Below are 15725 nucleotides of genomic sequence, written 5' to 3' on the forward strand. Positions count from 1 at the left end.
TGAGCATTTTGGTGCTTTCACAATATTTATATCGCACCTCGACCTACTATATAGTAAAAAAAAGACAGGGAAATCTCCCTTTTTTACAATATGGGACCTTTAAGATATGTATTAGTTTAGTTTATATAAGGTGCATATTCATAAATAGAGCTGTCTTTGATCGGATCACCACAAACTAAGTAAAGCACAGAAACTTTAGAGCCACGTAGTATTACTCCAGCATACAGTAGGAGTACTGGATGGTACTCACACAATGCACATAGGGTGGTAGTTGTGGGGTCAATAGGGGCCCTGTTAAAAATATATAATATATATAAAAATAGGTTTAATTTTACATTTTGGTATCGTCAGTTTTACATACGTGTGTGAAGGATGTGTATACTCACCACTCGTCCTTAATTTCAAATGTTATGTTGTATATCGTAAATGACTTGACCTGCTTCCTAAGTGCAGGGGGAAGAGAAGTAATCTGAGGAGGTCATAATTCCAGTAGCCCTTGCATTATAAAGAATACATTTATTACAAACCATAAATGTTATAAGAAAAACAAAGTTGTTCTTTATACAACAGTTTGACCTCTTCAGTCCAACTGACTGATTCAAGCAAATTGAATTTGTTTCAGACCTTTGAAGAGTTTTGTCAGATCTAATACTCCAGTGCAGTTGAACAGTTCATAGTACTGTAAATCACTTCGATTGTTTTATATATGATCTAGCATACATTTCCATATGGTGAGCAATATTACAAAAGCGGGTCTAGAGACAATGCATCACAGATCTGTTCTTGTGATTTGAACAGATGGTTTTTCATGCGACTGCATGTTGCTATGAACTACTCTGTCAGCGTCATTTAACCACAGATCTGTGGTAATATACATAGGCAATTATTGGGTGCACCTTCATTACATTTGAGTTATTATCTTGTAATGTTTGCTTCAAATTATCATTTTTAAAGTCTGCATGGAAGTGTTAACTGCAGCACTCACACGTCAAGTGAAACAGTGCTTGTCTGCAAAGTAGCAGTTACACAAGGGAGTGTTTGCATGCTGGGGTATTTCCAGGAAACCACATCGGCCTACCGATCTGACTGTGGTAGAGGCTGCAGGTTGATGTCAAAGCCCACGCATACCCCTGCAGTCCTACACTTGTTAAATGTCACCCCTGCCCTGCTATATATAATTATTACCAATTCCCCACCTGTCACTGGCATATCACCCCTCACTCCAAACTCCCCCCTCCCACTGCATGATCCACTCCTCCTGAGTGAACTGGGTTTTTCTATGCAGGGATGGGGGTTCCCGTTTATTTTTTTTTTAAAGCATGACACCCTAATATACTGTAAGCCTGGAAATAACTGAATAGTGACAAAAGAGCATCAGAAAAGTTTTTTTTGTATGGAAATGTGTAACAATGAGAAAAGAAAAAAGAACGGCGAAGGCGGAAAGAAGAAAACACAGTTAACCCAGTTAACTAATGGAAAATGGTGCAACTGCCACATCTAAACCGGGCCTCAGTGATCAGTATCTGATGACTTTTGCAGCACCCACTGTAGCTACTTCCTACACTGGAGATGGATTTGGTCCTGTAAGCGAGCAACTGCTTTTCAGCAGAAACAGTCTTAGGCAACACACAGCATAGAGAGAGATGCTGTAATAACAGTGCAATGTTGAAATCTCTAAGAGCACACACACAAGCATACTGTATGTGCAAGTGCTGGTAGGGTAGCACACATGGTTGAGTCGCTTTCTGTGCAAAAACCACATGAGACAGATTTCAGATTTCTTAATAAAAATAATTCATTTCAGGACGACATATAAATAATTATTGAATCACACAATACAGATATCTTGATATGAATAAATACTGAACAAATAAAACCAGGCTTTTTTCATACAATACCCTATTGTCGAAAGGTCACACAAAGAAACTTCCACACAGTTTGCATGTTTTGTTACACCTTCTGCTCTGCACGGATGCTCTTCCTACTGTTGGAATGTCCCTAAGCGAGTTGGAGTACCATTCCTAAATGCCTCAGCAGCTTAGACAAGTCATGTGCAACTTATGTGATCTCCTCCCAGTCCAACTCAGTCAGGGTCCCCGAAACACTGTCCAGGGGTCCTGATGAGCTGACCACTAATCGGCCTTTAACTGATTAAGGTTTGTCTAGAGGTGATTAAAGCACACAGATCTACGTACAGGCCGTCAAGACGTGGGCTGGCCCGACAGCTTTAGATACAGTTGAATGAAAAGGCAGACCGAGAGCCTGTTTGTCTATGCTTTTCTAACTCGAGCCACAGATGGACATCCGCCTACAGCAGTGGAGCTCTTCAGCAGAAGTGTGAGGGGAATAACTGTTCCAGTTGATATCACATTTGAGTTTGTTTGATAAATGTTTCATGCTTGAGGTTATCTCTGGATAAACATTTCTTCGTATTTGGATAAAATGGATGTGAAGAGATAGCGCCCATTTGGGGATTTTTAACATGAGAGAGCTTGTTGAGCCCTAGTCTGTGGTTACACAAAAATGGGAGATGTCTATCTGTGGCTCTCTTGTTAGTTTTGAGTGGTGCAGGCTGGCCATTTTTAAGGAGGTAACAACAACTGTTTGGCGATTGATGGCACGTTTTTTTTTTGGCAGAAACAAAACCAAATATATCAAAATACATTAAAAAATCCCAAAACAAACACAAAAAAATCAGGAATGTCAGTTTTGCGTATTCCAGACGCACACATGCGTGCGTTGTGTGTATGTGCGTGCGTGTGTGTGTTGGAGATGAGGCATCGGGTTGGAAGGTCCTACAATATGGACCAAGATCCATATTCACAAAAGCATTTTATAGGTGGGAGCACTGATCCAGGATCACTGATCAGGCCCCTCTGGTCCATAAAATTTCAATCACTACTTAAAGGCAAAAACTTATCGAGGATCAGCCTCAATACTGTGCTGTTGTAGCAGCAGCACAAAACACATTCAGATAAACAAGATTAGCCAAAGCAGGCGATGGGATTGCTCTCTGGAGTTTTGAAATTGTCGCCTTGGCACATCCAGCGAGGTGGAGCACAGAGGAATGCATTTCTCTATGGGTTTGTTTACCTATATACCACCTCAGGCTAGGGTGGAGCGCATACAATCTCACATAGCTGTGTTTGCATGTGCATGTGTGTGCAAATGTGTGTCTGTGGTGGTGAGGTGGATAATTAGCCTGACTTTGCGTGTCATTATATTCTCAGTTCTCTTTATAGATGGCAATCCCCTTCTGACAGGACTGGACTGCTTCTACATTTGTGTGCGCATGTGTAGTTATGTGTCGATGCATTTCTAGGTGCTTAAGTGGTCAGTAAACAGGAAAACAACGTCCAAGGCAACAGATCTGTTTCGGAGGAGAAGAGGGGAAATAAGAGGAAGGACAGGAGGAATAGAAAGAGAATGAGTCCTGTCTCTACTGTGTTCTCTGCCTTCTGTCCGCTGACACCGCCAGCATGTTGGCTACAATGGAGAGGCTTGTATTTCTGTACATGTAGCACCAAAACTAGCAGGGGCCTGCCCTGTCTGTCTTGCACTGTTTAGACACATGATCTGTTCTTACTTTCCATATCACAATTTGAACTTTATATAAAGGATTTGTAACAATAATTCATTTGCCTCAAAATATAAACTAACATTGCTATTAACTAATGGAAGGCAATTCATTATTAATCACTTTACAGTATTGATTGCAATAGCCTTTTTTGGCAAATCTTTGTCTACTTTGGGAGGACATACATGAGTAATTTTGTTTCAAGTGCTTTACTTGCTTTGGCCCAGTTTGCCTCACTTCTGCTTACTACTTCCCCAGATTTGTTGCTGGGCTTCCCCAACTACTGCATCCCTCATCCTACAGAGCAAATGCTAGACAGACAGGCAGATAGATACACAGATAGGTTAAGACAGACAGACAGAAAGACAGACGGGGGGTATAAATCCTTGGCTGTGGTCTAGAAAGCAATGTCAGATGCTTCTTGTTGTCAACATACAATCATTTTGTCCGGCACGATTTACTACGTACCTCTAAATACATATTGTACACAAGAGTTAAGTCAGTTGCTCTGACATGTAGCCAAACCTCTCACCGTGTAAGTGCACAGGGCACATCAGATGATAATAATTGCACAAAGAGGTATTCTGGAGGCCATGTCTACTGCGAACACACACACACTCAACCTCCCCCACGTACACACTCTCTCTTCACATTCTACATGGGGGGGGGGGTTTGATTTTTAGGCCATAAGGTTACTAGTTAGTCACTAGCTAGTTAGTTAGTTGGTTAGTTAGTATCAGAGGTGCATTGACTGGCATGGGGCGCCCACAGCAGGGCAGCGGCTCTAGCGTGCTAGCGATGTGGCATCATCGCTGTGGGTGTGTATGTTGTCAGCCGCGGTAGATCTGTTTGAAGTGGTCACACTCGTTGCAGTAGCCCTGTTTCTCTTGGTTGGCGTAGTGGTCGCAGCCTTGCGTCCTGCACCGCTGCTTGGACTTTTCCTTAGGCGCCTGCGCCCGCCTCCCTGCCTCTCTGCCCTGGCCACGTGTGTGACACTCTGGGCAGAGGTCTGTGCAACCCGGGGACACATTACTGCAGCCACTCCGCCGGCACTGAGTCTGAGTCTGAGTCTGGGTCTGGGTTTGGGTCTGGGTCTGTGTCTGGGTCTGGGATTGCTGTGAAGATCTGGGTTTAACTGCTCGGTCACGCTTTTTGTACAAAGAAAGAGAGGGAGAGAAAAAAGAAAAAGGTCAGTTGGCAAATGAAAGGCAACTGTGGACTAGCAGGATATTACATGAAATGAGAAGAGCAAGAATCACAGGAGTTAAGAAGGTACAGTACGGCAGACACCTACCACGACCAGAGGAGGGGTGTGTGGTGTGCGATGTGCCACTTGGTTGAGCCGTGTGCTTTGTTCTTTGACGTAGCACTTGTCACAATAGCCCTCAAGCATCGCCTTGCCTACTGCACCACACCCAGGCTTACGACACCGTGAGGCGTTCTGGAAGCCTGCCTCCACACCATGCCGGCTCTGGACCGGGGCAGGGGGAGGGGTCAGGTCTGGAACAGACAGTGGACAACATAAGCGCTTGATTTGACAGTTGAGTGAAGATATATATAATAGGATTAAACATTAAATTGCCTATAATGTAAAAAAAATAATAAAGATATTTCTTTAAAATAACCATAAGAATTAGATAAGACATTTCTTTCTGAAAGACCAGTAACATGAAAGAACTTTTCCAGTGTATTTTCAGGACTCACGGTGGTTGGTCTGATAGTCTACGTAGCAAATAGTGCAGAAACCCAACTTCTCTGGTGTCCCAAAGAACTGGCAGCCAGATCTTTTACAAGGCCGGGCCAGGGGGGCTTGCCAGGCTGAGGTGTGCCCCGGGGTTAGAGTGAGGCACGGCCGCTCAGTGTCCCTGGCCTGGGTCCAAGCTGAAGACGAGGCCTCAGTCCTTGGGTTGTTCTGCTGTGGCTCTCCCCTCTCTGGAGGCTGCTGTCTCTGCATGCAGGGTGGACACAGGCCATTGAATATCCTGAACGCCTCCTGTCTGCACATGCTACAGCGCTCTGTCTCTGTCTCACAGCCCCCCCACTGGGTCCAGCCAGATCCCTGGGCGGGGTGGGGAACTGTGGGTCCACCATTGGGGCCTGGATGTGCAGGAGCAGCTGTTCCAGCTCCAGGAGGTCCATGGTTCTGCCTGGAGTTGAAGCAGCGCTCGCAAAGTCCATCATGCTCCACGCTAAGGGTGAAGAGGCAGCCGGGTGTCTTGCACTTCATGGCATGAGTTTCACTGTACAGGCTGAGGCTGGGAGCAGTCGGTGGGGCTGAGCGGGGGCTGGATATCACCACCCCTCTCCCAGACGAGGATGATGGGGGGCTGCTGCTTCGGGCTCCTCTGGAGGTCACCTCAGTCTCTGATCCCCCTGTCACTCCAACCCCACCTTGTACCGCTCCTCCCTTGGTATGCACAATCCCTTCTATTCTCGTTCCTCCACCGGTAGTGGCCTGTCGCTTCTCAAAGCATTCATGGCAATGAGGCTGCGTGTCTACAGAGACATAGAAGGTGCATCGCGGGGTGGCACAACGGATCTCTATGAGGGAGAGCTGGGAGACGGAAAAGGGAGGTGGGCGCTGCGGCTGGGCGGCCCATGCCTGCTCCTTGTCCTCCTGCCAGCGCTGGTACTCATGGTTGACAAGCTGCAGGTAGTCCTCCATCAGGTTCATGTCTTCAGGGAGGTTGCCCTCATCAAGCCTTAGAACAGAAACATACAGTGGTTCTTAACTTAAGTAGGTTAAGTTAATGAAGTTAATAAAACTATTGTCATCAGTGTGCTCATTAGGTTTCAAGAAGTTATACCAGTTTTTTATAATGTCATAAACCCAAAAATAAACATCCTCATTCCTAAGTTGCAACATGCTAAACTGGATTTAACATTGTGGGCAGGACATACAACTTGGTTATAAGTCTTTATTCTTTTCATTCTTTCAATTTAGCAGAACAGAGTTTAAGTACCGTGCAGCATTGATGATCCGTGTGGCGTCATAGCCCGGGCCTATGACGGGGATCTCTATCAGCAGCAGGTAGTCTTTGAGAAGCCTCTCTTTCTGTTGTTGTTCTTTCTCCATTAAAAAGTGAATCTTGAGCTCCTCAAAGGATCCTCGTCCTGGGTTGATCAGCGGTACTGCTCGGATCTCTGGGAAATTCAGATGGAAGATGATGAAATATAACATGAGCGACTTCAGATCAGGCCTCTTTGTCATTTCAGCTCCATAACACTCTTCAAGTTTCCTACCTGGGCCGCTGTCTTTGATGGTGATGAGGGGTGCAAAGTGCTGGGAGTCGTAGCCGAGCACTATTGGGTATTTGTAGCACTCTGTGGGTGGCCAGTGCAGCGGCAGATAAATCCCTCCTACATTCAGAGGAGAGATGGAGGAGCCAGATTTCATACTCCTGACCACCTGGTCTGTTGAAAGAACAGCAATTTAAAGGTTACTATTATGTTTTTCAAAAATGCTCAAGAACAAATCAGAAATGTTATAGTACACATTTTATGAGACTTTGAGTTCATTTTGAGTGAAACTTTTGGGGATTTTGATGGATAATGCTACAAAACTTATGCAGAGGGTCAGTACAGAAACTTTTATTTGCATAGCAAGCAGTGAAATAAAACACTATGAAGCCTTCAAAACAACTGCAAAATGCTGAAGCAGGTGGGAGAAGATAACCTCCACCTTCTTTATCACTGAACGACATGTTGAAACAAGACCAGGAAGGCTTTGATGGCTAACAAAGAGCAATAGACATACTTTGAGGTGATAAAAAAGTGAGTACCTGCGATGACGATGATGGGTCTACGGAGAATGTTGGAGAGGACAAAGATGTGAATGTCCTCCAGAGAGTCAAACTGGAGGCCGTTGCTACTAGAGATCGGAGACGCCATCTTCACAATCTTTTCCCACTCCTCCTCCCAGTTCTGGGACAGCACACACAGTGTTAGGATAAAACATGTGCACCCGGCATTTACATTTATTTAAGCGAGGATTGAACAGTTATAATCTCACAAGCACAATGTTTAATGCAAAGTAGTGGAAAAGACTTTTGACATAATCTCCTTTTCATACCATGGTGGTATATCGGAGTCCAGTCTGGGTGAACTCCTGCGACCGCAGTAGCTCTGCCTGGAAGCGACCTCTAAAGACGCCAGTGTCCGTCTCTTTCAAAACACCATGGAGGGCTTTCCGAAGCACCAGGTCTGTGTCCTGAACGCCCAGCATGTACTGAGAGGCCGCGTGGAGCAAACAGTTCCCATCTCCTATTGACACACACAGAATAGGTGGGCAAACATACAATATTAGAGGTGCAGGTAGTTGATTTTATACACGGGACACACACAAACTTACACATGCACACGCAAATGCAGAGTGTACACAGCACACAAAACCTACAATGTGCACACACACACACACACACACACACACACACACACACACACACACACATACATACACACACGCAACAAAAGTCTGGGGATTTCCAGGGCGCTGGGTCAGTTGTCGCAGTATCTTGTGTCTAGACTATTATATGAAGCTCACATGTCTGAATGTGCGCACGCTACAGACAAATGTCGGCCTGAGAAAAATAGTCCTTAACCTGAAATACATTTTTGAAAAATGAAATGCAGCTCCTTCGCGATCTTAATCTGCCCTGAAAATCTCCTACAATTTGTTGTCTCATTTCATGTCAAAGAAAACTGCTTACTCTATATTCTACTCACCTTCATATAAAGATATAAGGAACTTCTCAAACAGAACTTGTGTGTTTGAGAGAGCATGCGCAATTAAACCCTGGAATTTTATTGAGCCTCCTATGGCAGCACTGGGTCTTTTTCTCATTGTGAAACAGGAGCCCATGTTTGTCAATGTGTGTCACTCTGAAAAACCCTGTTGCCACACTAAACACAGGAATTTCCCCGTGCTAACTTCTGCCTTGTGTTTGTGTTCCCCTCTTATGATCCCAACTCATCAATGCTACTCAGCTGGTCCTGGACTTTCCACAAGGGTGTGGCTTGGACAGGATGGAATGTTATCGTTTTAACTACTGCTATCAACACCCGATGAAAGCTGTGATTAATGAGCGCTGAGATAACGTGTGCACTCACATGCACAAACGCATACAAACGAACTATAATGTGTATGTTCTCTCTGCCTTTATGATGTGTTCAGTAATGTTCACCTGGTTCACACACACTTTTCTTGTATTACATTGTCAAAAAGTTATCCTGTGTACAAGAAACATTGTTCAAATCCCAGCTGAGAAAGGTTGAGCCTAGAAGAGTTTAGCCAATTATGTCCCCATCGGCGAAACTGTGATCACATACTCAAAATAACATTATATGTGGTGCAAGATGACTGTAACATGTTACAGTTGTTTTCATTTAACCGAAGGAACATCCCACTGTACTTTGAGCAAAAAAAAACATCCGCCTCAATTTCAGACTAGCTAGCTGTTGTTGCATGTTGGCGCTTTTGCATCACTCTCAACAAAAATGCACAGATCTCTAGTGAGAGACAGTACCATCCTCAAATGAGATATGCAAGTAGGCATACAAGAATAGTCACAAAGGCACAAACACGCACGTATGATCAGTCCCTCTTGTGCACAAAAACACACAGACTTTTGACCCCGAATTGAGCTGCCTGAGGACTAAAGATGAAAGATGGTCTGCTGGTCCCATCAGTCTAAATATAGACACTTCCTCTGTGGCAAGCTGGGACGCTTCCTGAAAACACACCAGTGTTGGACCGGACTTAATCCTCATCTGTTTACCATCCAGGTGACACTGACTACAAGTTTTCAATGTTGTGCTTTGCAATGAGGCTCTTGGTTTGCGTCATACATCATCCACTATCTAGAGCTGGGAGATATGATGATATATATTGTCAAAACAATACAAAAATGTCTATTGTATTTTTCAGTATCATTTCTTGGAATGCCCCGTCTCAGTCAACTAAGATTTCTTTAGTCGGTGAGTCATTTTTTATGCCTTTTTCATGCTGAACGACCTATTTCTTAGAAACTTATCAGCACAAATCAGGTAAACACAAGGTTTAAAGTAGTGCTGTTGCATGTTTCTTCGTGAAGAAAGTTTTACATCTCTGTCGATTAAATCAACTAATCATTTAGTCAACAAAATCATATTGGTGTGAGTCAACTAAGGACAGTCCTAGTCATTTCCGTCATGATGTTCAAAAATAAGCAGCCAAACTGCGGAAATATTTATGTCATTTGGGCGACGCTTTCCTTTCTGATCCTTGCATGTTCTGTTCATTTTGTACGTACTGTAGGTTTTAAATAAAATGAGAAAATAGTCAGTACTTCTCATTTGTCTATTATTTAATTCACACAGGAAAATGCAAAAATAGCTTTTACCATTCAGCTGGAGACCCAAAAGAGAAGCTTCAAGAGTGAGGAAATAACAGAAGTCACACTCAACTTTACCTCAGCCACAGAGCGTGAACACATTTTTCAATACATTTGCATATAATAGCATTGTTATGTATTTAACTCTGATGATTGGCAACCCAATAAAAATGGGTTTAAATAAATTACCATAAAACATGCTATATCCTGATATTTATCTTTATTGAAATATTAAAACAACCGTATCGCCCCGTCCAACCACTATCCCGCTCTTTTTTGCAAGCTGTCTATTGAGACAAGTCCAACAAAACAAGTCCTGGCCAAAACTATTTTTGCTTCTGCTGCATTGAAAAATTGGAGATACATTGCAGTATATTTTCATCAAATGCTGCGGATATCGCATTAAGAAAAGGCAGAACACTGTGGCAGTGTGTGTCCTCGCCACTACTACAGTATGTGGAGTCAGTGTACTGTAGCTGAACAAATCCTGCCTGTTGGGGACACATGACAGACATGGGATGCTGTTTGGGAAAAACCCTCGGATGCGTCCTAGACATTCAAGACAGAAGACACACTGAAATTCAATAACGCAATTCTTCACTGGGCGGAAAGGTTGCATCAAACAGAAAAACAGATTTGACCCTGTTATTTTTGATTGCCGGGGAGTTAGCGTTTTATGAGGCTGTTTTGATTTGATGATGGTCAGTTGTATTTCTTCCAGCCTGGGAAGAAAGTCGGGTTTTGCGGAGATTATCATTATCATTCACACAGATGATGACCAGAGGAAATGATTTCGGGCTAATGGGTAAATTGAAGTCCCAGACGACGTGGAGACTGATCTTATAACAGTGGTATGACTCTAAGAAGCTTGATTAATACGACCTGCTCTGACTGGACATTCATTGACTGACTTCTGCACTCTCATGTACTCTCTCTGTATGTGTGTCTGTCTGACGAGCTCCAGTGACTCAGCAGCAGTCAGTCAGTCCTCCGTGTGTGTGTGTGTGTATGTGTGTGTGTGTGTGTGTGTGTGTGTGTGTGTGTGTGTGTGTGTGTGTGTGTGTGTGTGTGTGTGTGTGTGTGTGTGTGTGTGTGTGTGTGTGTGTGTGTGTGTGTGTGTGTGTGTGTGTGTGTGTGTGTGTGTGTGTGTGTGTGTGTGTGTGTGTGTGTCCTCAAAATCATGTCCTTCAGAGTTAGACGCCCCAGCGCTAAATTCTGTCTCATCTTTATGACATCACCTTTGCAAGCAAGGAATTTCCATCCAGGTCATTGACGGCAGAAGTCAGAAATCAAGGGTCTTTCTGAAGAGGAACCATGTGTTGATGAGAGTTACAGTAACTCCTTTAGTCATTTACTAACTTTAGAATGAGCAGGGACCCTCACACTACACACCCAGCAAGTTCCTTATCCGTCCAGTAAGTGTTCAAAGTAAATTCTGAGATGAGGCAGAAAAAAAGCCTCCTCAAAGTGTTAATTCATTCCTCTGAGAAAGAAAGTAGCTATTTCCTCTGGAAACTCACAGGTTTAAAGACAAAACTTGTAACCAAGCTTGAATTCCGCTTCCTCCTTCTGTTGTGAATGCCATGGCTGACGTTTCCCTTAAAAAACTGTTTTTTCCCCTCATCTAAAAATAGACCTGAGACTGATGTACGCATCAGATGTGTTTAAGTTACTGAAATATAGATACGGATTGACAGATAGATTCGGTCACATTTAAATGGCCTGGTGAGCTGTGACACAACTGGCAATCAACTGGCTGACAGCGACATAGGTGACAAGTGTAGGTTGCAACATATAGTTAAAGTGGCAAGTAAGATCGATGGCGGTAAACTCTCTGATCTGTCTCGTATCTTCTTTTGTAAATGAGACACATCTAAGACACACGATAGTTTACAGCGTCCTCTTCATCCTCTGTAAGGAGAAGATGAGCTCCTACCCTCCAGATTAGGATTAAGACTTCATTCACATTTAGATCATTTAACTACTGAGGGTTGATGATTATGGTTTTATGTTGTTTTGATGTATTTTATTGTGTTTTTGTACCTGAGTGCACGTCCCTTTGGGGACTATAAAACTGAAGCTGAAGTTGAAGCCTACGTCAGGCAGGCAGGCGGGGAACTTAAACTCCTTACACACCTACTCACAAAAAAGAGGGGACACCTCTAACCTCTAAAGGCTGTAAATGATAAACTTTGGAAACAGTTGGGTCTGAAACATCATCGACTGTAAATAACAGTCAGGCAAGTGACACCAAAGAATTTCCCAGTACAGAGAGCTATGATCAGAAGTTATCAGGCCCAGGTCTGAATGTTTGCTGACCCTGGGATGTTCCAATGTTACAACATCAGCGCAACAGAAAACATGACTGAACTCAAAACGCACACTCAAAACCAAGGGGGCTGCTAAATGAGTTTGTGTGAAAGCAGAACCTGCATCCCTCCATTGCTGTCATTTACAGTAACCCTGCTTGTGAGTAATGACATCTCAGAATTTACATATCAAATAGCCCTGACTCATAAACACACATCTCCTCTATCATAGAAAATGAAACAAAAGCAAAGCACATCCTCCGCCCTAATCAATGAATAACGCTACAGTTCCTGAAATAAAGGAACAAAAGTTTGACATCAGCTCTGTGACTAATTTATTGAATTATTCCTGTCGTTGAACTTTATATCAAAGGTCACTAGAACATCCTGCTCCAGAAATACACAACTACTAAACCCCAATTTAAACTCCCAATGTGTGATAAACATCTCAAAACTCAACAAAACGCTCCCAACTTCATATGCCGCACATTTCAGAACAATTCCTAAACATCAGCAAACCTTTCTTACCATTAGTACGTAAGGGCACCATCTTCTTCACCTCCCGACACCAGTTGAGCTTCTTCTCCTGCTCCAGTGACGCTTGCATGGCTCTGTCCAGGATAGCCGCCTGCACCACCTCCCTGAAGGCCTGCGGGAAGTGGTTCATGGCGATCATTTCCAGCGTGTAACGGTGCATACCCCGCAGGTGGTGCATAAGCCCGCTGCTGGCAGCCGGCTTCACCACGTCGTTGGGCACTCGCTGACGGATCTTCACCGCCTTCAGCAGGTTGGAGACAAACAGAAATTTGGGGAGGAAGTTCTGACCCTGCGACATGGCGGATGAGTGGCCAGGTGGATGGAAGGTGGGGAGGAAGAGGAACGAGGAGGAGGAAAGGAGGAGGAGGAGGCACCGACCACAGCTGACCAAACAACGTGGAAACTGGATGAAGAGAAGGGGATTTGTTATTTCACAGTAGAGTACAGTAGGACATAATAGACTGGTGGGAAATTTTCAGAGGAGATTCCCCTTCCCTATTAATTGTGACCCAAGGCGCAACTTAATTTGCACTTTGTTTGGGAAAACACCCAGCACACAGATCACCCCACGGTGCTTTTTAACTGGAGACTTTGGTGTGCCAAATGGAATAAAAGTACACCCTTTGTTTTCTTGTTTGTTCTTTAACTTTTTCCTTTTCAACTGGATGGTTACTGAATTTCCCCAAACAGAGGACCTAGTGTCCTGCTGACTTCAAACAATAAACTGGTATTTTCCAGACTTGAACTGAAGGCCACCCAGTGCTTCCCAGGCTGTTGGGAAGGTCACAATGACTGCCCCAAAGCCCCCTCCCTCGCCAACACCTTTCTCCAGAGGACAAAACTGCCAGCCTGCATTAAGTCTTTGTTTAAATTAAACAGGTTTGTTGTTTTAAAACAAGCAGCTGTGCAATCATTGTGCTTAAACTTAAAGTTTGCTCATTTAACTTCGAAGGATAAATAAACAAGATGGCCAAACATCTGATGCTAACTTTTAGTACATTATGCTATATTTTGGGTTGGTGCTTAAAGGTTCAATACACAACCTGACTGTCAGATCGGCCCACTGGAGAGTGTTTGTTCCCCTCTCCTGAGGATTCAAAGGCATAGTTCACCATACAACGAAAAGCGTGACAGCCCGTTGTCAGTTCACAGGAAGTAGAAAGTGATGGTCAGCAAGTAGCTCCAGGCCTGAGTTTTGCTGACTTTTTAACTTCCTCATAACATGAAGCGTTGTGAAGCTGCCAGTCAGTGCATATAGGCCTACCGTTTAAGTTCACAACACCTCAATAATTCGCTTATAGTGGCCTCTTTGCCTTTACAACCCAAACAGCAGCAGGTGCAACAACACACTAGGCCATGCTAAAGAGGACCAGAGGCACCTGGGTGTCAGTGAGCTGCTGACACGAGTCATTCATCTTCCCGGTGTGTTGCTGAACACTTCAGGCAGACAGACAGACAGCGGCACAGTGGTGGACGCTGCGGTTTAGGCTGGCTTGCTACACAAAAACACAACAACAGGAGACTTTGCTGACGTTAAAGGCTTACGTAATTCCAATGACAACTACCTTTGAGACAATGTAGCCTTCAAAGGCGTCTCCCGCGGCGGGTATTGACACAATGTAGCGCCGCAGATGCTACATTTCCAGCGCTCTGTTCATTTTTGTATTGTTTGTCCGCTTGAGGGTGACGTCTTTGTAAACAATGGCTGTCAAAGCCACTGTCGTGAGCAGGCTTCAAGCTTCCTCCATGTCCCCCAGAAACACGACCATACATTCACTCAAGGCCCCAAACGTGATGTAGCCACCGACTCCCCCCCCCCTTTTGGTAAGAAATGCTGTCCACATGGGGAGGCACAGGGGAGGGGAGGACGGGTGTCTTACCTGTGTAATATGTCGGGGGTAATAACAAAGCCCTCCCGGATGCTCGGGCTAGTCCTCTCTGAGCCACTTCACACTCAACCTCACCGCAGCGGTCCTCGGCGCCATTCAGCCGTCTCTTTGCTTCAGTATCACATCTATTAAGGAGCCTCCAGCTCGCGAAGCCTTTCAAAAGAGTACACACGTCCGCTAATGATAGTTTTTTTAAAAGGAAAAAGCCCAAGTCAAGGGGATTTCCACACGGGGACTTTCCGTCCACCCATTTCTCTCTCTCTCTCTCTCTCTCTCTCTCTCTCTCTCTCTCTCTCTCTCTCTCTCACACACACAGACACACACAGTCTGTGTAGTTACAGCTCACAGCCGCCAGGGGGGGCTCTAACTGTCTGACTCAATACTGAAGAGCATATCCCACCTACTGTGCACAAAGGAGCGTCACTGAGGGAGACAGACAGGTCGCGTCATTTTCCATTTCATGAGACAGCCTTAGAAATAAATAATTAGCTCGCAGTGAGACCAGCCGGAGCAAATGAATGAGTAAAAACGAAAGCAATAAAACTCATCACTGGATGATAAGTGCACTCTGTCTGATTGAACGTATGCATGTTTGTATCTGCATGTGCATAAGTGCAGGCATCGCAAGGGTGATGTACTGTTTTAACTGTAAGGAAATTATATAAAACAGGCAAGCAGATATGGACTTATTCAAATTCAAACAACTTTATTTATCCCCACAGGGCAATTCAGTTTGCAGCCTCAGTCACATAGAAATCAGAATCAGAATACTTTATTGATCCCCGGGGGGAAATTCTTTCGTTCCAATGCTCCGTGCACAGTAGAAACAAGCCATAAAGATGAATAAAGTAGAAATAAAATAAAGTAAAGAAAAGATTCAAATAAAATACAATTAAAATAAATAAAGTAATTCTTCTTCTTCTAAATCTAAAGTAGCTAATAAATAGCCAATAAAATACAGTACAAATAAATAATAAACAATCAAGTAAACAATCTGAAGTGAAATAAACAATCAAGTAAACAATCTGAAGGCCATGTGGGC

The 15725-nt window shown here is 44.0% G+C and overlaps 1 protein-coding gene across 1 annotated transcript; it reads right to left on the minus strand.

Annotated features, from left to right (window-relative positions):
• Positions 1 to 1776: 1776 nt before the first annotated feature.
• On the minus strand, positions 1777 to 14848 carry tnfaip3 (tumor necrosis factor, alpha-induced protein 3). The gene is made up of 9 exons (XM_083922415.1): positions 14675 to 14848; positions 12786 to 13197; positions 7650 to 7840; positions 7360 to 7501; positions 6821 to 6991; positions 6541 to 6721; positions 5282 to 6279; positions 4872 to 5077; positions 1777 to 4725 (listed from the first exon to the last, which is right to left on the minus strand). The coding sequence occupies exons 2-9, from the start codon at positions 13090 to 13092 to the stop codon at positions 4408 to 4410; spliced, it is 2514 nt and encodes an 837-aa protein (XP_083778541.1). The 5' UTR covers positions 13093 to 13197; positions 14675 to 14848; the 3' UTR covers positions 1777 to 4407.
• Between the last annotated feature and the right edge of the window lie 877 nt (positions 14849 to 15725).

The sequence above is a fragment of the Echiichthys vipera genome (genome assembly GCF_963691815.1).
Source record: "Echiichthys vipera genome assembly, chromosome: 11".
Lineage (NCBI taxonomy): Eukaryota > Metazoa > Chordata > Actinopteri > Perciformes > Trachinidae > Echiichthys > Echiichthys vipera.

Bases quoted from the DNA above. Each gene is read 5' to 3' on its own strand.
- tnfaip3 (XM_083922415.1), bottom strand. From the start codon at position 13,092: ATGTCGCAGGGTCAGAACTTCCTCCCCAAATTTCTGTTTGTCTCCAAC. The intron at 7,502-7,649 runs GTATGAAAAGGA...GTGCTGTCCCAG, and splicing joins GACTCCGATATACCACCATG to AACTGGGAGGAGGAGTGGGA. The intron at 6,280-6,540 runs GTACTTAAACTC...TTCTGTTCTAAG, and splicing joins CGGATCATCAATGCTGCACG to GCTTGATGAGGGCAACCTCC.